General features: G+C 41.6%; 1 protein-coding gene across 2 annotated transcripts; it reads right to left on the bottom strand.

Moving 5' to 3' along the window:
- Positions 1-834: 834 nt before the first annotated feature.
- On the bottom strand, positions 835-21282 carry TTLL12 (tubulin tyrosine ligase like 12). 2 transcript variants are annotated; one of them, XM_015869859.3, is made up of 14 exons: positions 21110-21282; positions 16487-16662; positions 14267-14465; positions 12631-12790; positions 11834-11967; positions 8990-9066; positions 7658-7774; positions 7339-7533; positions 6093-6204; positions 5173-5324; positions 5003-5084; positions 4492-4560; positions 2275-2413; positions 835-1350 (listed from the first exon to the last, which is right to left on the bottom strand). In XM_015869859.3, the coding sequence occupies exons 1-14, from the start codon at positions 21227-21229 to the stop codon at positions 1199-1201; spliced, it is 1884 nt and encodes a 627-aa protein (XP_015725345.2). In that variant the 5' UTR covers positions 21230-21282; the 3' UTR covers positions 835-1198. The 2 variants fall into 2 exon arrangements, with proteins under 2 accessions (XP_015725345.2, XP_085374140.1); XM_085518014.1 differs by lacking the exons at positions 8990-9066; positions 11834-11967; positions 12631-12790; ... (1 more) ...; positions 16487-16662; positions 21110-21282 and adding an exon at positions 8715-8847.
- Between the last annotated feature and the right edge of the window lie 45 nt (positions 21283-21327).

Here is a 21327-nt window from a genome sequence, read left to right as displayed (position 1 = left end):
CTAAAACGACTTAATTCCAGTCCATTGCTCCCTGATCTGAGGGGAAATCAGGAACGATTAATTTGAAATTAACACCTCATTCCCAAACAGGTCTGTCTTAGGCCCTTAACTTTACAGTCCAAAGGCTGTTCAGGCTTCTAGTAGAGTCTCCCCAGACCCTCTCATTTCTTTAGGCTTCTGCCTTTTGTTGCTGCTCTGGACATTATATCCCTCCCAATTTTTTGCCTGACAACTCCTCAGAAATCCAGTTTCCCTCTTTAAGGGCCAAGCTAAGGATGACAGCCAGCCGTAACAAGGATCCTATCAGTACTGTACAGAGGTCAAGAAATGCGAAGAGCTGTCATATATTCCAGTCACCATATCCCCAGTACTTTACTTCACTGAAATACATTTTCATGGCAGAAAAATATAACACTATCTTTCTTGTCCTCAAAGTACTTAAAGTAAATTAATCTGTTCCACTCCTTGAGAATACTTTGCCTTTGTTCAGTGGATCAGAAATGAGATGCTAACAGTTCAGATTCCTTTCCCCCACACTTTATAGCATTTGTAATGCACAATGAACTCAAAATTAACATAGACCAATCACTTCATGCACAGGTTTCAGCAGATGCTGAACAGCTTTTGGAAAACTACCAGGACCTTTTCCTGATCCGACCTTCCTTACCCCACCATCTTCGTTCAAGCTTCATATACCTGATTTTCAATAAACTTGCCAAACGTAACTTTAATCACCTGTTTTACCTCTGCCTACAGACACAAACATTTTAGATCTCTGTACAACAGAAGAGTAAGAAGCAAGGCTAAGAAAATAATATACAAACTTCCAGATGATTCAGTAAACCGTCATTTTAATGTTCACACAGGGAACTATGCCACGTTTCCCAGCAAGAAAGCAAGAGCTTAGTCTACCTGAGAGACAACTCAGGTGTTCCAGTTCTGCCCTATTTTTGAGGTTTCCCATATTCAATAAACAAGATATTTGGTCAATACAAATTGGTGATTTACAGCACAAAGCAACACAAGGAAAATGCAGACAAAACAATTATCGGTACAGTATAAGGTATATGTGCATTCTTCTGAGTTTTTTTCCTGGGTTACTAATACAGGAAAATAATTGCGTCAGCAGCTCATAGAACTGAAATGTAAATACTGCTATTAAGCATATCTGTGAAGGAAAGAATCAAGCCTCCCGTGGCTAGACAATGCGTGTCACATGGCAGTTGTCTGCTTCATCCAGAAATAAGGTGCTGAAGACATCATTAAAAAAGGTAGGGTGGTATTTGCAGGCTCTATCACAGTCAGGATTGAAGTTCACCTCCAGAATCTGAGGCTGCATGATTCTTTTTCCTGTCAAAGGGAACACACAAACACTGCCTTTTAATGCAAGCTGTACAGACACCTGAACCACTGCCTGTCATTAAGCTAGAAAAAGGCTAGAAGTCAACTTTTATGACCCAACCTGGCAGGGCTTTTTGTTTCACTCCTAGTAACTCCTAGCAAAGCCAGGCATGCGCAAGGAATTCTGCTTGTGTCCTGGGAACTGAGAATTCTTTTCTAGTCTCCTGGAAGTTTATTTCTGTGTTGGTGCTTCTGCACATCTCCCTGTGAGAGGTAGCTGTGCACAGGGCACACACAAACATTTTTAAGCTTTCAGGTGAGACAGGAAAAAATCAGCCTTATTTGGCATTTTTTTTCCTACCAGCTATCCATGAATAGCTGGAAGAAAGGCTCCAAGTGGTTGTCAGCCATGCTGTGACATGAACACGGAGCATCTCTATATACATGTTCTTGCAGACTTGATAACTGAGTTGACAGTCCCAAGGACATCAACAGCACTGCAGTGGTGAAGGTCGTCCCTTGTCTGCTTTACTAAATAACACTGCAATCTGAAGACACTGGGCCAAGCCACAGGATGATGTTTCTTTAAGGTTTAGTACATTGACAGGGATTCTCCCACTGTAAACTGGAATGAAAACTTGCCCCTGTACAGCTGCGTTTAAACCAACTAAAACAAAGCCATAGCAGGAGTAGAAGGGAGGCATGGACTCAGCCCAGCACAGCCAGCAGCTCCTTCTGCCATCACAGTTAACCAGCACAGCAGCTTTTAGCTCCACAGACCTGCAGCTTCAGATACCCTTTGATGTCAGTGGGTGGTACAGAGCGCACAGTTTACACTGCTTGAAAACCTATAAGAATCTGATCAAAGGAAATAAATTCCTGAAAAAGTTCACGAATAAGAATTCAACATGCAAAGAAATGAACTTCTCTCACCATCTCCGCTGGTGTCCCATTTGAGCATCAAGTCAATGGCATATATTGCTCTTGATGATGGATAATCGCAGATGCCAAGAGGTGCGGGTTTGGCTGAAGCAACTTGGAACAATTCAGCAAATGCCTTAAAAATGTTTGCCTAATAATAGAAAAAGGTCTCAGAATGAGAAGCAATTTAAAAAACCCACCTTTTAATCACTTAATGCGTTCACATTTTGAAGAGTTCATTTAAGTTACAGTAGCCAACAGAAAAATCTGCACAGCATTAACTTCAAAATGTACATCGAGACAAAGACCAACACAGTGAAAGGGCCAAGAACTCAGCAGATATCTCTGGGCTTCTGCTGGGAGCAAATAAGTACAAGAGAAATCCTTAGAATCAATTCTCTTCTCAAGCATCATGTATGATGCTACACTTCTACGCAGAGGAGGAGAAACAGAACACCCAGGAGAGCTCTGTGCACAACAGTAATGCAACAGTAAAGTTTCTACCTTCCTGCCTGTTAAATCTGCTTACTAGCTTAGTTTTGTTCTGCCAAGAAAAGTTTTCTACCAGCTTATGCTGGCATCTCTAAACGGTGCTGGAAGTTTATACTTATGCCTATGTATACCACACTGGTGTTTCTGTAAGCCAATAGGATATACAGGTATAATTTTTAGCATGGAAACTATACTGCAGTAAATCATTTACTCTGCAAATGCAGGAAGAGTAATACTCCATATGTGGCGCACACCACTACTTTGGTTAGCCTGTGCATGCTTTCTTTTGATCTGTTTCTCAGTCTCTGCAGTCTCTTTCAGACTATTTCAATCCTAATGCTGCACAACCTGCTACACTCTGAATGTCTTTTCTTGGATGTGAGGTTCTAGCTAAAATGGATATGAATTCATTTATGCAAATCAACCCAAAGCTGGGTAATTTGTTCACTTTTGAAAGCATATACATTAATCAGTACTCAGTCACAATTTCTTCTGCATCTTTTGACTCGTTATAAATATGGAAGAATGCAACGATTCAGTTATGTGTGGGCTTCTGAATCATCTTTTCACATTCAGTTTTTTCTTTCAAGCATTACTTATGAGTAAGAATGAGAATGTCCTCTTCTGCCTTCTTGCATATTTTCCACAAATACAGTACTGGGAGCCTTTTCTTTGCAGATAAAATATGCCTACGCGTGCCTTAGTGTTAGGGAACCATCAGTTTTCTTGTGCAGTCATTAATGCAATGGCAGGCACAGGGCTAAGATAAGCTAGCTAATGCAGATAAGCTAGAGCGGCAGCTAAAAATCCTACACTATAGCATCCAAGTCAGGATTTAATTCAATAAATGGGATAATGTTCTCATTTAAAAATCCCTATTTCTAAGAGAAGAGATCACAGCTTAACTTTTAAAGAATTTGCCACAGTATGTAAATACAGCCTCCGCACTACACAGCCTGGTAACACAGCCCCTTGAGCACAGCACCCCTGAGGTGAGGCTTATTTCTGTCAGTCACTTTGGCACAGGTGGGCACATCCATCTTGCAAGAGAGCTCCAGTGTCCTGCAAAGCAAGCTAACATGAAAGCTTACAGGGAGATCTTTAGACCTACAGCTCTGCTTAATATAGGCAGGTCAAAACCTGATTTGGGGGATTAGTTTCCTACTTGTTTTCACAGACCCTTGCGTTGCGAAGTCCCTCAGAACAAAGGAAGCAAGAGCCTGAATATTTCAGTGGTTCAACTCCCAGATTCAGAGTTAATATGCTACTGAAACAGAATAGTGCTGAAAGCTTTGAAAACAACTTTTCCAGAGTCATAACAGCAGCACCTGTTACAACTAACACTTGATACCGTGGACCTCCCTACTGTTTTGCATGGAATACTGAATCTTCATAACCACAGGCTTTTATAATTGGCATCCTTCCTCAGACAGAACTCTCAGGAAAAATGATCCTGCTCCCAGGATCCCAACACGATTTAAGACTGGCTTTATTACCAACTCCAATATAAGGAAACCTCAGTGTGGCCATGAAATAAAGTTCTCAAATGCTAAGAACAGTGTTTGAATCAGTCCAAGTAAATAAATTATTATAATGTAAAGGTTAACATCTGCTGTCCTCTATGAAGCTGTTGGGCATGAAGTATGTTTTCTGAGGAAAAATGTAACTTCTGGAAAAGACAGCTTATTGAGTTGTATTCACAGATACTTATGAAATGAAGACAAACTGCTCACTTACTTGTACTGTTGTCCACAGATGTTCAGGATATTGTTTTTCAAACTGAGGAACAAATTCTTCACAGTGTACCTAGAATGGTTTAGAAGCAACATATATTGCTTTGACTGGGAATGGCTGAGCAATCAAATGACATTGGAATGCCAAACTTTTTTTGCCATCCACAGAAATGCAGGTAGAGAAGTAGGGAGTTGGAATCCCTTCCTTGTTCTAGTGTTTCTATATAAAGGATTATACTGAAGTCTTAGAAAATTAGCTACTATTTTAATATTTTTCTCTTACTGATTTCAATTAATGTGGGTTTTATTCAGGATGTAGGTTTGTATTATCTATCATAAATTTTTAGGGGTCCAGACAACTAAATGTCTAGGAAAAAATACTTGGTTAGGATACTTCCAACAGTGACTACTTGCTAGGTATGAAATAGAGTACTGGGGAATAGTCACATGAGAAGGCACTGAAAGCCACTCTACCAACACAAAGGACAGGGGAATAACTTGGACTGTTGGCTTACCTGCTTTAATATTACACCAGGAGCATAATTCATGACGGTGAAATGCTTCTCATAGTCATCCAAGTCATCAAGGGAAAACGCCCTAAGGAACAAAGCAATTCCTTAGAACCAAAGCTGATCCCTTGGAAACTAAGTCCCATCAGTCTAACAAGGAAAGGTAATGTAATTACCGATTTGAAAAGCGTAGCCAAAATACATCATAGACGTACAGCTTGAGTGGTTTTACCAAGCGCAGCAACACAATGTAACGGATGTCAAACTTAACCATCCCCACGTCTTCTCGGTGAAATAAGACTGGATTTTCAATATACTTGCACACTACCTAACAGAAACAAACAAAAAGTAACATAAAAAAATATTATTTGACAGAAATGAAAAGCGTCAGTAGATACTGAGGATTTAAGATACCCTTTTTAATGTGTATTTGTGTTGGTTTTTACTTTAGAAGCGTGCATAAATAATTGATGTTGTGCCAAGAAGCATTTTATAAAAGTCTTTGGAGCCTGGCTGGGAAAGCTGGGCAGCAAGAATGTATAAAAGCCTTTTTATTTACAATTTTAGTGGCATTAACCTTTTGCAATATAAGTATGAAGCCATTTGTGCACTTCTGTATTCCAGAAAAATACATGCAGGGCACACATCAGCAAAAATAACATTTAGGTGGCAGTCTGACATTACAGCTCCATCATTTCTCTGTTGTTGGCAGTGTTCTGTGCTGCTGAGCTTTGTATTAACAACAATGACCAACAGGGGACAGAAGCAACAGTGTACAAAAGTTCATGACTGATGCTAACCATATCTAAGGTGTGTTGTCTTATCAAGCAGAAATGCACTGGACCATTCATTACTGTCAGGGCAACATTTATTTTTCAAGTATGAAAACGTCAGCCTCTTGGGGTCTTTCATCACTGCAACAAATGGTGCTGATTTGAATAATTAACTCAGAATTCATTGAAGCTGAATGCTTATGGGTCAATGTATGAATTTTTAAGAAAATATGTTTCCTTCCTTGTAGTCTTAGACCACTTCCTGTAACGAGAGCTTTTTCAGAAATCCATTTAAAATCTCATTCAAAGCCATGATCTCTTACCTTTGGGCTGCTTTCCCTATGCCTGATGATATTGTTAAGGCTGTTGGTGATGTGGGTGTCCAAGCTTCTGGCCAGGTTCCATGGTTTGCATATCCAGTGATTGTCTTCTCCTCTGTGACAGACAGAAAGCCAAAGCTTATAAGCTTCATTCGTCTGTCTGAACATTCACTCGAACTGATCTCTGTACTCCTCTGTCTTAATTACTTTATAAAGCTGTGCACTACATCACAAGGTCTAAGGACTTCTGACTGATAGCTTTAAGCAATGGTGTAAAAGGGAGAAATGGCAGTGGTAGCTTTCACTTTTTTCAGTTAAGGCTTAGCATATTCTCACTGTTCATTTCCTTCTAAAGAGAAGAACAACTCATCAATAGTAACACCACGAACACACAGAGGTCACGGTACAGGCATCATTCTGTCAAGAGTCTTAGGCTGCATAGGTGGAGAATCATCTGCGTTTCTAAGATGAATCTCTTAACAACTCCAAATAATTCATAATACATTACGCTGTGACTGCCTCCCCGGGGAAGAAATCAGACGATAGCTCAGCAATTCATATTGCAAGAAAACAAGAGTATACCACTCTCTTCTCAATTCCCAGTGAGAAGAGGGGCAATATTCCTTGAAATATCCCAAGGAAAACAAGTAACATGCTGGCCCTCGTTCAATACATTTTTCTGAGTAAGGACAGGGTGACACTATGTCTTTCTTTCCTCAGTTAATAAATTTAAGAGATCTGAGAAACGGATTGGGCTTCATGATAAACAACACAAACTGAGCTGAAGTTAGCAGTGTTAGCTTAAGATGGTTTTATTTCTGTGGAACTTACTACCCCCTGCTTTCCTTTCACGTACGTACACAATGCATTTGTGCTCAACCCTTGATAATTAAAAGGAATTTAATCACAGACTGAAGACATGTGGAAGGGAGCACTCTCTCCTGGTTATGCTAGTCAAAAGCAGAATCCATAGAGCAAAGAACAGCTAAATGAAATTCCTGGCAACTAACATTATAACTAAGACTCACCAAGGAAGCGACTTTCCAGGTTGAGCTTCATGTGAGGCAATGATTTATTTGACTAGCAGTACCAAGTACTCTCTTTTAATTAAGAGAATCTTACCTGCTCTATTAGGATTCTAAGGGAAGTGCAGTAGCAGAAACAATGCAAATTCAAAATCCTAAAGCTCCACAACTGCTTTATGCTAATACTAAAGCACAAGATGCAAGGAAGGAGAAATAATACCCGCCTTCTTTCACGCTGCTGAAAGTAGCAGATGAACTGGGGTAATTCTGTTTGGAGGTTAAAAGTACGTGGCAACCATCTTGGCCCATCCAGCCCTCCAGCTCGCCTAGATATGGATGCCAGGCAGTCTTTGACAGTCAGCAGGTTCTCACACGGGAACTGATTCAGCATTACTTCAGGTCTTTCCTCGCTTAGCTTCCTGAAAAACAAGAGTTGCTAAAGCAAGAAGGGGAAAGGCCAGGAAGGGCTTTGGGAACACTTATAGAGGGGAGAAAAAAAAAAAACCAAAAAAGAATTTATCTTATGAGGAAAATAATTGTAACCTATAATCTTTGAAGTGCGAGAAATTGTAGAGGATGTCTGCTTCTGCCTCGTTGTCTGTGAATACAAAACGGGGATGCGTCAGGCTGTTGAGGACTTGCTGGATGTCTGTGAACACCCTAGAAGATAAAGGGATATGAAGAAAAATGGTGAACTGATTTCTGAAAACAATCAGCTGTTGCTTGAAAACAGTGTTTTATTGACTCCTACAGGTGTTACACTTTTAACCCACAGGAAAAAAAACAAAAAACTATCGTGGGACAGACTAAAAATAAGGTATTTTGAGGAAAAAAAAAAACCAAAACAACAAAATAAACCTTAAAAGTTTTGCTCCACCAACTTCCACAAAACTTGCAATTGAGAACAGAGACAGTTCCTGACAGAAGAGCACTGACATGAATTAACTATTATTCATGAAAGAGTACTTGAACAAGAGAGACCTTGTAAGTACCTTAACTGGTGAAAGAGCCCTAACCATCGACCTGTTAGCAACAAGGAATCAATCCATATGAAATTTCCACAGTTTCAGAGTTCAGTAGGAAGACTCAAAGTCAGACTAATGCAGAAAAGCAGGTACCACAGTAAGTAAGTAAGTGAGCGTTTCAACTGATTAAGCAACTGCTATTTTTTCTTTTTTCTTGAGGTGTCACAATACTCTTCCTCCTCTCTGGACCTGCTCCCAACAGTTTGCTCTTCTTTCCTCTTCTGCTACTAACCAATTAGAAGATACAATCCAAAGAGAGAGTTCTCTGAATTAATGAACTTTTGAAACAGCCCAGTCATAGGGGGAAATACTCTTTTCAAGAATCCCCAATACCTGAAGCTTGTCTATTATGCTTTGTTTACTGCCACAAATGTTCTGCATAGCTCTGTGTATGACACGTTACTTCCATTGTACTAGCCTTACTCTCCATACTCTTACACTAAATAGAAGAAATTAATTCACTGGTATTCTTATCAAAGTCCTAATTCTTTCCCCACTGCTAAAGATTATTGCATTTCATATCCTCATGCAGCCCTGCCAGTATTTCTTTCTGCAAAACGTGGCTTCTTGAACACCTGCACAGCTGAAGGAAGTACAGCACCAAATCTGACAAAAGGTCCAGTACAAGTTGCACTGAATTCATCTCAAGGACAAGGCAAACATCCACCGCTTTGGAGTAACTTATAGTCCTTGCTGAAGGAAACGGGATTCAAATGGTGACCTGAAAGTAAAAAAGCCTTATAATGTTGTAACAAAGACTTGAAGCATTTGATTTCCTCACTTAACTCTAGCACAAGGCAAGCATCATACTTAAGGTTGGTAATAAAGCATTTTGTTTGTAGATACATACTTGAAAACTTTGTCTTTATCATAAGCTGCTGGGTTGATTGCTATGGGGAGTTTCTCCTTGTTTTCTGCTAAAATAGCCTAAAAAACCAAACAAAAATAAAGAAGTTAGTAATAGTCATAGAAAACAGGCAGCTGAGTCAGACTTCACGATGAGCAAATAAGAACAGCAGCACAGATCAAATGGCACTTTCAAAATGCAGTTATAGGATAAGTGATTGCAAAACACAATTTTAAAAGAAAAAATGATAAGTAAACTGCTCAATATGATTATATGTTTGTTCAAGTGTTTTATTATCATTACCATTGCCTACTGAAGTTTTATCGAGTTATCAAACCTTACAGACAGCTATATGCAATTCCTTATCTTCACATAAATGTTTAAATGCAGGTGTGCAGGTGTGTTTGTAGCCACAGCAAAAATGACAGTCTGTGTCTGACCAGCGCACTGCCTGCTTCAAGTGAACTGCAGAGTCACATTTAAAGAAACTTATGTTGTGTAATACAAAGCCCAGGAAGAAATAAAAATAAAATACAAATGAAAATAAAAATCAGAACAAGACCAGAGGCAGAAGGGGGTCAGAATTAAGAAGCCACTGATAAAAGAGGAACAAAGGGCAGAACATCTGCCTAACCACACATACTCCTTCATCTTCAAGGATGTTACAGGAAGTACAATCACCTCTAACTGGAAAATGTAAGGAAAACCAAACCAGAGACATCACCTTCTAAAGCAAGTTGGACAATACAAACACAAAGTAGTTCCTGAGGAGATGACTACAGTTCTTGGAAGATTCATTCACATCTATTCTGCAGCTCAAATTCACGGACCTGCTGCAGAACTGCAACTACTCGAGTAACCCAAGAGATCACTTCTTTAAAGTCACACATTTCAATAGAAGCACCTTTATTAGCAACTGTCTCCTGAGTCTGCTTTCTGCAGTCAGTGCCCAAATCACTGCCCATGGTACCATTTAAGTCACAGACTTTGTGGTTTGTGCTAAAGAATACAATGAGGTAACAGAACAAAAAACAGGTGAGATTAAGTCTGCAGCATTACCATAACAACTCTGCTTTTCTAAGCAGGGCTGAAATACATACAAAAAAGACAGGGATCTCTTGGAAAGAGTCCAGCAGAGGGCCACAAAGATGGTGAAGGGCCTGGAGCATCTCCCTTGTGAGGAGAGACTCAGGGAACTGGGTCTGTTTAGCCTTGAGAAAAGAAGGCTGAGAGGGGATGTGATCCAGCTTTACAAATACCTGAGGTGTGGGAGCCACAGCAGCAAGGCTGGTCTCTTTTCAGTAGTGCGTGGGGACAGGACTAGGGGTCATGGGATGAAAGTACAGCATAGGAAGTTCCGAACAAATGTGCGGAACAACTTCTTTACAGTGAGGGTGATGGAGCACTGGAACAGGCTGCCCAGGGAGGTGGTGGAGTCTCCTTCTCTGGAGATATTCAAGACCTGCCTGGACGCCTACCTGTGTGACATGGTGTAGGGAGCCTGCTTTGGCAGGGGGGTTGGACTCGATCTGTAGAGGTCCCTTCCAACCCCTACAATTCTGTGAAATCTTTCAGATTTATTGGAACCAGATGATCTTTAGAAAAACCCTTCCAATCCAAACTATTCCATGAGTCTTTGCTTCTATTTAAAGGAAAATTAGAACCACAAAAGTAACACCCTTAGCTACAGCAAAACCAACAACTCAGCCAAGTGAACAACAAATTATTTGTACATAGTAGTAAAGTAATCCCTGCTGCTATCTCTACAGCTTTTGTGACTATTTCACTACCTTGCAAAACTGCTGGTTCACAGACTTAAATTGTGAACAAATCTGACATTATCAGACTTTTTTGTGCATGCACCTCTGCGTATGCTAAGCTACAGCAACCAGAAGTATCAGCAACATGCATCTCTTTGTAGGAATTTCCCTTCTTGAGTTTAAGGCCACGCTACATACAAAGTTCTTCTTTGGTCTGTCACCAGTCTAAATCCCCAATCTACAGCTAAATATTCCAGAGGAAAAAAAAGCTCTGTTTTCAAGACAAGGTGGGAAAGGAGTATAATATCAGCCACACACAATTCTTCAGCTTTATTGGGGAGACATCACTGCAGCCTTCCAGTACTTGAAGGGAACTGATGAGCAGTAGGTAGACTCACTTTTTACATGGTCTGTTATTGACAAGGTAAAGGGGAATGATTTTAAACTGAAAGAGGAGAGGGTGGCAAGGCACTTGCACAGGGCAATTTGGATAGGGCCCTGGATCTGGTAGGTGGTAACACTGCCCAAGGCAGGGGCTGGAACTAGATGTAACTTAAGGTCCCTTCCAACCCAAATCGTTCTGTGACTCTACGATTTATAACAGCAGTATCGAATTAACATTGTATCCACTACAATATTCAGCAATTCTAAACCACATTATATATTAGTAACCAGACTGAAAAGTATAATTATCCCAGTGTACTAAGATGAATCCTTCTGTAATTCAAGACAGACCGGAAGTACTACAGTACTGGATCCAGAGGGTAAGCATGTTAGACAATGTCTCAAACGTTTAACCGGAAGATAGGTGCCTTATATGAAAGACCTTGCGCTGTATTTACTTGAAGAAATATTAGGCAATGTTGCAATAACATACTATAGATAATCTCTGTTACCTCGGTTCTGTAAGTTATATCACATATTTCTCATTTCATTATGCTTCCTTTGGAATTATTTTTAAGTTATTACCTAAATTCTGAATCAGTATTTAAGCCTGAAAAAAAAAAAAAAAGCAGAACCAGAACTCTTTATAGCTGTTTAGACACTCTCTCTGAAAGGATAAAATATGAGATCTGTTACAGCTTACCTGGTAATGCTCATCCGATGGCTCTGGGGTAAAACAGTTGACATCCAATACCTCATTAGGCACCCATGGTAACAAAACACACTTCCTGATCAAGCGATCAGTTTCCCCATAAGCATAATCACGGGTCACTTCATCTGCAGTAAAACAAAAAGAGCCTTTCAGGAACAGCCTTTAATTCTATGCTCTGAAAACTCCCTCATGCCTCATCACAGAAATGAAGGTCAAGCAGCTCATAATGCTACAACTGTCAGAATCAAAATGCAAAATTAGATATTATCAAACAACTGTAATAAAAAGGGTATTATTTGCAACACAAAAATTAGTCCAAAACCAGCTGACCTACGGCAGTTTAATCACACAGCTGAATGCTATTATCCCCTCTACATGATGGGAGCAGAACGAGGCACTCAACCAAGGGTACAAGTAGAAAGTCAACCCAAGTCTAGTATCTTCCAACCTCAAGCACTTGACTGTCTCAGTCAGAAACAGCTACTAACACAGACTTGTTACAGATGATTTCTTAAACTCTCAGATGGCCTCAATCAGAAGTTTCACTACAACAGTGATGCAAGATTTAAGTTCTCTGTCAATGTTTTGAGCCTCTACCTCACAAGTTATGATGCTAAAAATATCAGAGAACTCTTAATTATGATAGTATTAAAAATATGTGGTCATTTTAGTTTTGAAATACCTGTTGTGCTGTGTAGAGTTCAGTGGTTTGTAAGATTATGGCCTACCTCCTGTTGTAGGCATTAAAAACAGCTGTAGTAACAAACAAACACAGAGACTCAACTTACCACCAGTTTCTAGGTCTCTCAAGGGCCAGAGAATTGTGTAAGCAATTTGTTGAGGCATGTAAAACAGGGGTGCTGTTGCAAAGCTAGGCTGATCTGAATGCTGAATGCGTGATCCAAATTCATCCATAATATACCAGACAGGAACTTTTTCCTCCGCAGTCTGTATAATTAAAGAAAGTGAGATATACTGCATGTATCAATTTCTAAAAAAGAACTGCAAGACAGAAGGCACTGGGAGTACCCCCTACAATGTTCTCCATGCATCCAAGGCACTGTGAAAACTGGCAGGTCTGTTCTTATAACTGCAGAGTCCTGTCCTTCCTCTTATTATAGATACTGCTTACCAAATCCACTTTCCCTGAAGCCAGCTCAGGGAGTAAACACAGCAGAAGGCTGTTTCCTCACACTTATATAGATGCAGAAAGGGAGACAGAGGAACTGGACTACTGAAAGCAGTTCAGTGCCAGCAAGGGAAACTGAAGCGAAGTTCAACTATACGTTGAATTAATTGTCTTCCAGGAAAGCATTTTTCAAGCAGGAGCAGATAATTTCACATGATTCATGAGTCACTCATAAGAAAAAGATGGGAAATTGAAACATAACGTAGAAAGATGGAGATGTACTCCTCAAGCCTGCCTTTAAATAAAAGGCAAAATAAATAAATCACAGTGAGTCCGTTTCTAAGAGATTTCTTCAGATCTGACAGTACCGTGAACTAAGCTGATACATGCACTGGCGAGGTGCCATCTGCAGGGAGTTACTTCCACTTTTTGAGCTAAGGGTGCAGGTTGGTCATGATCACACCACTCAGAGCGGGCCACTGGTAAAACAGACAGGCCTATTCCATCCTGCATAGGGCTTGGCCACAAGAATTAGTTTTCATCTTCAAAACAAAATACTCACCATAGCATAGAAACCACACCACAGCCCCTACAAAAGCATTTTTATTGGCGTGTATTCCCTCAGATGTAGCATTTGAGTGTATATGAAGGCTCAATATATGCTAGGACTGTGCTGAGTGACCAAACTCTGGTCTTATTCACACTACCTAAAACCAGAATCTGGAGTAAACTACATCTGGAAACACACCATCTTGAAACCAGTTGATTCTCATTTGAGGTTGAACTAATATTTACACTGCATTGGCAATCAGATGACAAATTGAAACCAGGAAGCAAAGTTATCTGACAGCATAATTATATCCTCAGGAGGCAAAATACCCTTACAGATGAGGAAAGCTGTGAGCATAGCTGCTGAGAGACATATTTACATGAGACATCCGATTCAAGAGGAATTCTTTCCTTCACTGTAAGTAAATATGAACAGAAAAAAACCCAAATTTGACACACAAGCAGATCTCCCCTTTCTACTGTCCTTCCATTGCAGAAAGCTCTCCTCCTCTGTGTGGAAAAACAAGAAAAAACAACCCTCGGAGTTCTAATCTGAAATGAGGGAGCAAGCCACTGTGCATTCTAGTCCTAGGTGGCATCTGCTCTCATACCAAATAGAAGTTTATTGTTCGGTGTCCATAAAGTAGTATTGAAAAAGTATATTTGTTACTAGCCATATACTGGAATGTCTTCACTCAGGGCTGCCCAGAACTTTTTAGCAGCCCAGTCAAGCTTCAGAGACTCACCCCTTGAGAAAGCTGGTAGGTCTGATTGTACTTCCACATCTCCTGCAGCACTTGCTCAACACTGTCCTCATCTGGGATTTCTCCGTGAAAGTCGATGCCCATGAGATTTGTCATTCTGTGAAGTAAGCCAGGCACTTGAAGCAGGTGCTGGCGGGCATGTTCAATACGGTACGTCCAGGCATGGTCGATGAGGAAAATGCTTCAAGAGAATTTTGGAAGCATTACAATGTATATATGCGTATACATTTCCATACAAGGGCCCAATACTTCTGTGAGTTAGAACTGCCTATCCTTGTAGACAGTTTCACAAGTTCTCTCTAAACGGCAATGCAACTTCCTGAATACATGTGTACCATTACAAGTTAGGAACAATTTCCCAGCCGTAGCATAGCACTCTTTTTGTTCTAGGTGATTTCTTGTACAACAGTCAGTCATTCTATGATCATGAGGCACAAACAGGATCCTGGAAGACAGGACTTTCTCCCTTCTTCCATCACATCAACCTAATATTCATAGAACGGCCTAGGTTGGAAGTGACCTTCAAGCCCTCCCAGTTCCAACCCCCGACGTGGGCAGGGCTACCACACACCAGATCAGGTTGCTCAGGGCCCCATCCAACCTGGCCTTGAAGAAGGAAAACTATGCACTGTTTTGGAAAAACATTCAGAGACCTTGCTAGCCATGAGGTCGTGCAGTATCTACAGTCATCTGTTGAACTAGGTGGAAAGGCACGATCACCAGAAGTCTCATACAGTTTGCAAGTTCAAAACGTTTCAAGTTTTAGATTGTTTTCTCTTTATTTGGCTCTGTTTTATTTTTTTCTTCCCTAGAAACAAAACACACTGTTTAAAAGGAGCACCAATTAAAACAAAATCATAGCCAACTTGCACCTCTCTCCTTGAGAAGTTTAGCCCTTGCGTTGGCTGCATGATTTTTACAACAAAAGCTTACTTCCTTTAAGCAGAAGGATTCTTCATACTTTGGCCATAGCCTTTTATTGAATGACATCAAAGAAAAACATGAATTCTACTTATTAATTTCCCGTTCTCAGTTTTCAGTAAGTTAAAAACATTTCAGCTGTCACATATGCCAAGTATCTCTGAACTATTCTTGTGTATCATATTCCACACATGGAATAAACTTCATTTTTAAACCTAAAGATTCTAGAGAATGATAAGGTGGAAATCTAGTTCAAATGCCTTTGGAAATCTAGTTCAAATGTCCACTAGCAAACAGGCATGTTGATATTCTGCTTCTACAGCCACATATCTTCAGTTGCTCTGAATTTTACAATTTGTGTTCTCAGACAGAAAAGCAATGACTGAGGCTAAAGCAAGCATGTAAAGGCAGACAGCCACACTCTGTGTAACTTTTACTCATCAAGACAAAGCTCACGTAAATACACAAAGTCTAAGATCTAAAAAATAAATAAATATGAAAGGTCTGGCAAAATAAGTTCTACACAACTGAGCAGAACGACATTTAGAGTTCCACTGGAGTTCAGACTCCGCCTCACTGGCAAATATTTATGTTTGATATTAAGGTGATAACATTACAACACATACCTTTTTATTTTTATTAGTTTCTTACACAACTTTTTCTAATTTAGCAGTTCAAGCTAATCTAATTCACGACAGGTAAGCTGATTCCAATGAAAGCCAACAAAACTTGAGATGCATTTGATCACATACACGTGCCTAGCATGCAATCGTAAGGTGACACTCTTGAATTACATCACAGCCGACTGAAGGAAATTCAGCTGCTTACAGCAGCTCAGTATCCCCTGAGCCGGAGTTTTGTAGAGGATACAGTTATCACTTCAGTATTTTTTCAATGGCAAACACTTGGGATCTGCAAATCTGTGTATTTTATTTCTACACTTTCTATCACTTCAACGCTGTCTCTTCTCTATTCTCCCTCTCGGTTTCATAGGACTGATTTATAAGCATCTTCCACCACAATTTAAGAAGGAGCAACATAAGATGCCACTCCTAGGGCTCTTTACAAGATATGCTTTGTAGCACAGAGATTATTTCTATTTCCTGAAACAAGAAGCTGTGTCTTATGGTAAGAAAGACAGACAAAAAACGACAACATACAAAACAAAGCAAAAGAGCATTTCTGAATAAGACCAAGCAAGTTTTATTATAAATTGCCCTAATCACTTCAGGGTTTAAGACCATTCAAGGACACAGGACCAAATCAGAAATCACTACTCACCTATCAGGATTGGAGGCTTGAAGCCCATTCTCGTTCGTTACGATAACTTTGAAACAAGGTTCATTTCCAGGATTTGGTTTCTTTTTCAATTCATCTTCCATCGCTTCATCACCTTCCTCTTCCTCATCGACCTCTTCTACTTGCATTATCCCAAAGTAGTCACCAGCATCAAATACCTGAGATTGAAAGTGCACAGAGTACAATCAGATAGTTGAGACAGTACTCATACATGCACTGTGCAACACCGAGAAGGGTGCAGACAACTTTGGCCTGCATTCTGACAAAAATGGTGTCTAGCATTCATTCTTGCACATGTCTATAAAGTTGCTCTTGCTTAACATCAGCAGGAAGCTCTGATGGTTTCCTTGACATCAACAGATCTATTGATGATCATCCATTACTTCAACTAATCACAGAAGAAGCTGAAAACAATACTTTTGTTTAACTCCAAAAATCAACAATCAATTTAATCACTGCAAAATACGATCTCATATTATGGCATGCAAAGCTCAACAAACCAAGGCATTACCTGGGCTCCAGAACCACAATGAAGAACATTAAGACCCCCAGTCAAGTTCTGAGTCACTTAAGAGATATGAGTGTGTTTCCTCCTCCTTCCCTACACAAGGAATAGTTTGCTCACCTGCAGATGAGACTGGAGCCTCTTCACACTGCTGCAAGCTGAAGTCTATACTTACCTCAGCTGATCCACTGAAAAAGTTTTACTTGCATTCTTTGCTACTCCAGATGCAACACTTTGACCTAAATGAATTAAGAAGCCACTACATACTTCCCTTCTGCCACAAACCTTGTCTAACGATGGCTTGTATACCTGCTGCAGAAAACCAGCACTATGTCTGTGACTTCAAATTAAACACATAATTTTCAAGAAGAAAATACGTATAGAGTCTCAGAAGACATTTCAAACCCTTTTACAGGGAGTTATTCTGCTAAGTCAGTCACACTATACAGTCAACCAGACAGGACCTGACAAATGATTAGTCCTCTTACACAGCATTTTTTAAGGGGAGTCAGACTTCCTAACAACACACTTCTCCATCTAACCTTGCTAGAAAGCAGAAGAGAAGGTAACAGACCTGGAAGCATAACCTCCAAAGACACCGGTTCAATGTGTCAAGCCTGGGTGTACCTAGCCCAGTGGATCAATATCACAAGTCATTACCTCTAGACATTTGCAATTTATTGGCTGGAAAATCCCAAAGGCAGAGACAAGCTTTTATTTATTCCTTCAGGAAAATAATCTTCACTAAGCCCCCGCTGGAGGGCAAGGAAATCAACTTTGCATTTGCAAAGCATGTCCACATAGACAAAGCAGAGTTGCCCAAGGGGAGATAGCAGCAAGAAGGGAGGGCAGCAGGCAAACAGCACCCGCTGCAGATTATAACATACAGCACTGTATCGTAGACCAGAGCAGACAAACACCCGTGAGTGCCTCCTAAGGATTGGTGATGATGCTTTGATTTGGGCTAGGAGGTGCAAAGAGATGCTGAGAATGCACTGTCTAATTTCAATTGTATGTTTTTCTTTGGACAAATAAAATCACTTTGCAAACAACCTCATTGGAGGTAAAAAATACAGAAATAAGTAACTGACCTAACATCACCTGCAGTTCAGCAAGCATATAAATAGCTAGTGATCCTTATTTATCGCTAGTTTTCCAGTTTTTGCTGGAAGAGGATAACATTACTCAATAGCAAGCAGTATTGCCACCTCTTGCTGCTTAACAGGGGGCCACCATTTCCTTTATGACCCTGCTTGCCTGCCTGTACAGTTCACAGCCATTTTAAGCTGACTTCACTGAGGCAAGTTCCAGCCACAGGAAAAGCCCTTCTCTGGGAAGCTGCCAGCAGCACTCGGCTCGTTTTTATCAGGTGGCTCCAAGCTGGAGCAGCATCCTGAGCTGGCTGCTGCACAAGCACTAAGCCCAGCCATGGCAGGCAGCAAGAAGTGCGAGCTTTCCTCAACAATATCATTAAAGGCAGCAGCCATTAGTAAGTTAAAACTGCAAGTGTGATGCACTGGAGCCCACTTCATGTGTGCTGCCCTCTGCCTAACATGTGGTGAGGGCCTAGCAGTACAAGGCTGGCCAGCAGCAGAGAAGCAGCTGTAAGCAAGCCAGATTTGGGCAAACCCTCTGTCCTTTCACATTCAGGTACAACTCACAGAATTATCAAGGTTGGAAAAGACCTAGAAGATCATCTAGTCCAACCATTACCAATACTTCCCAGCTAAATCATATTCATCAACACAACATCCAAACGTTTCTTGAACACTCCCATGGTCGGTGACTCCACCACCTCCCTGGGCAGTGCATTTCAATGCCTGGACTCCAACCTAACAACCCAGTAAATCAAGCAATGTGAAACAAAGCGGGCACATGTCATGGCAAGGACTGCCAAGTGCAGGCACCTTCAGCAAATTCCTTACAGGCATGCTGCAAACTGTTGCGAAGGCCACAGGCACCCCATGAACAGCAGCATACTCTGCAAAATAAAGTCTGATAACGCTAATCATGCTGCACTCCTTCTGATAGTTAAATAGAAGACACCACTTAAAGGCCGTCCATGTCTGAACAATGATTTCTCAGGGCCACAGAAATACTTACTGCAATACACAGGAGCCTGCCAGTTCTGCTAAATGCAAAATAAGGAAATAAGTAAAAGTAGGTTTAGTGCCCTAGCAGATACATCACATTCGGGATGAGCAATCCAGTGTAATTTATGGTTACATGAGGCTCTCGGGAGCAAAACAGCTCTAGCAGCTCTCAAGGTAAGTGAAACTCCTCCACTTCTCTTGCAGGCTTTGGCACACTATAGGTAAGGTGCTGTATGTTGGAAAACAGCTGCCTGGGCTGGGTTCTGGAGGTACAGATGTAAGAGGAGATTTTATCTGTGTTACGCTTGCAAGTTTTCCAAGTTCTATGCTAGAAAATTTTAATCTTTGTAACAGGTTAAGACAGATTAAAAATTCATTCCACCTTCACACAGGAAACAAGAGAACACATACTGTGGTCCACGTTTCAGATTTATTTTCCCCAGTTACTCTTTACTTAACGCCCCTAAGCATTTTCATCCTTCCCCTTCACCTCCTCTGCTGCCTTCAATGCTGCTCCTCCAGCTGCCCCCATGCTGAAGCTCTGAGCAAGGTAGTGTAGACTTGATTACTTCAAAAGTTCATCCCAGGCCACTGCACTCCTCATCATAATCTTCCCTACACATCCCAGTCTTCTCCATATCCTTTTACCCTTCTGGATAAAATCCAGAAGCTGCAGAGGCAGAGACACACACCATTAGCAGCCTGCTTTATCTTCATCAGTAATGATTTCAGTGCACATTTCTCTCTCCACACACCCTAGAGCATTTCGGACAAACAATACACTCAGCCACTGCTGAAAGCATAATCAAACAGCATGCACTGTGCCACCCTACGATATGTACCTTCTCCATGCCAGCCCCTGCGGAAGTATCACAGCTGTGGTTTTCCTCATTCAACTCTCTTCCCTCCCAACTCCAACCAGTAAAGTCTGTAGCTTATCAATACTTATAAATGTCAAAACGGTGGGAGACAAGTGGATGGGGCAAGGTTCTTTTCAGTGGTGCTCAGCAAACAGGACAAGAGGCAATGGGCACAAACTGGAATGTAAGAAGTTCCATCTGAACGTGAGGAAAAACTTATTTACAGTGAGGGTGACAGAGCACTGGAAAAGGCTGTCCAGAGAGGCTGTGGAGACTCCTTCCCTGGAGATAATCAGAACTCACCTGGATGCCCACCTGTGTAACCTGCTATAGGAAACCTCCTTTAGCAGGAGCTAGGCTACATGTACTCCAGAGGTCCCTTCCAACCCCTACAGCTCTGTGACAGAGCATTTGCTTGAGTTAATGTAGATGCATTGTCTCTGCAATACACAGCTATACCTTTCACTTGCAGTACCAGACGTGCAGCTGTTAGAAACTACCAGGAACACATTTAACCCCACCCCCCCGAGTGTTCTGTAAGCACTCTGATTGTATCACATCTTCTTAAGCTTCCATCCATTCCTACTGTAAAATTGGGATAAGGAAATAAAAACAAAACAGAAAAAAAAACCGCCCCCAAGCAATCAGAGATGAGTTGATTTGTACAACTGTTAAACCACAGCACCTCTCCTTCACCCACCACCCTGCAACTTCTCACCCTATCTCCTAACCCACAACCCCTGCTCGCTCCCTCCTCTCCCCACATCCTCAAGCTCCAACGAGCTCATCTGGCCTTATTGCCTCCCCCAGGCTGACTCCTCCAGACTCCCCGGAGCGCTCTCACTTTTCCAGACAACTGGTTTCGGGTCCTGCCTTTCCCGCCTCAGCTCCCGGTTCCTCTCAGCAAATCCACACTCTCTTTCCTCACCGCTGAGTCTGGCGGAGCACGCACCAGATCCTAAAAAGAATCCTTCTTGCCTATCGCCAAGTGCAGCCCAAAAGCAGTCCTACTCACGACCTGTTTTTCTCATCGAAAGGCGTTCAGCCGCTGAAAAAACGAGGCCAAAGGGATCCCTCGCTCCGTCGTAGTTTAACCCCGGCCAGAGCGCTCCCCCAGCCCTTCCCGCATCCCCCGTCCCGCACCCACCTCTCCGCGCAGTTTACGGCACAGGCTCTCCCAGTAGCGCGCCGGCACGCAGGAGGCGCGGAGCGCAGCCCCGTGCAGGGCCACGAAGGCCGCCAGCTCCTCATCGCCGTCCTCCGACATGGCCGAGCCTGCCTCAAGCTGCTGCCGTACCCCCGCCCGCTCCGCCGCAAAGCGGAGCATGCCGGGTGGAGACTGCCCCGGGGAGGGAGAGGGAACGG

Source organism: Coturnix japonica, chromosome 1 (assembly GCF_054131305.1).
Source record: "Coturnix japonica strain WE chromosome 1, WE-NBRP24, whole genome shotgun sequence".
Classification (NCBI taxonomy): domain Eukaryota; kingdom Metazoa; phylum Chordata; class Aves; order Galliformes; family Phasianidae; genus Coturnix; species Coturnix japonica.
The sequence above is the reverse complement of the archived record's forward strand: the minus strand, read 5'-3'. Positions and strand labels throughout refer to the sequence as shown.

What these genes read in the sequence shown, in the direction of transcription:
- TTLL12 (XM_015869859.3), bottom strand. Translation starts at nt 21,229, where the DNA reads ATGTCGGAGGACGGCGATGAGGAGCTGGCGGCCTTCGTGGCCCTGCAC. An exon ending in CCTACCAGCTTTCTCAAGGG is followed by an intron (nt 12,791 to 14,266) that starts GTGAGTCTCTGA and finishes TTAATTATACAG; the next exon opens with ACTGCGGAGGAAAAAGTTCC. An exon ending in TCGCACTTCAAAGATTATAG is followed by an intron (nt 7,534 to 7,657) that starts GTTACAATTATT and finishes CTTGTTTTTCAG; the next exon opens with GAAGCTAAGCGAGGAAAGAC.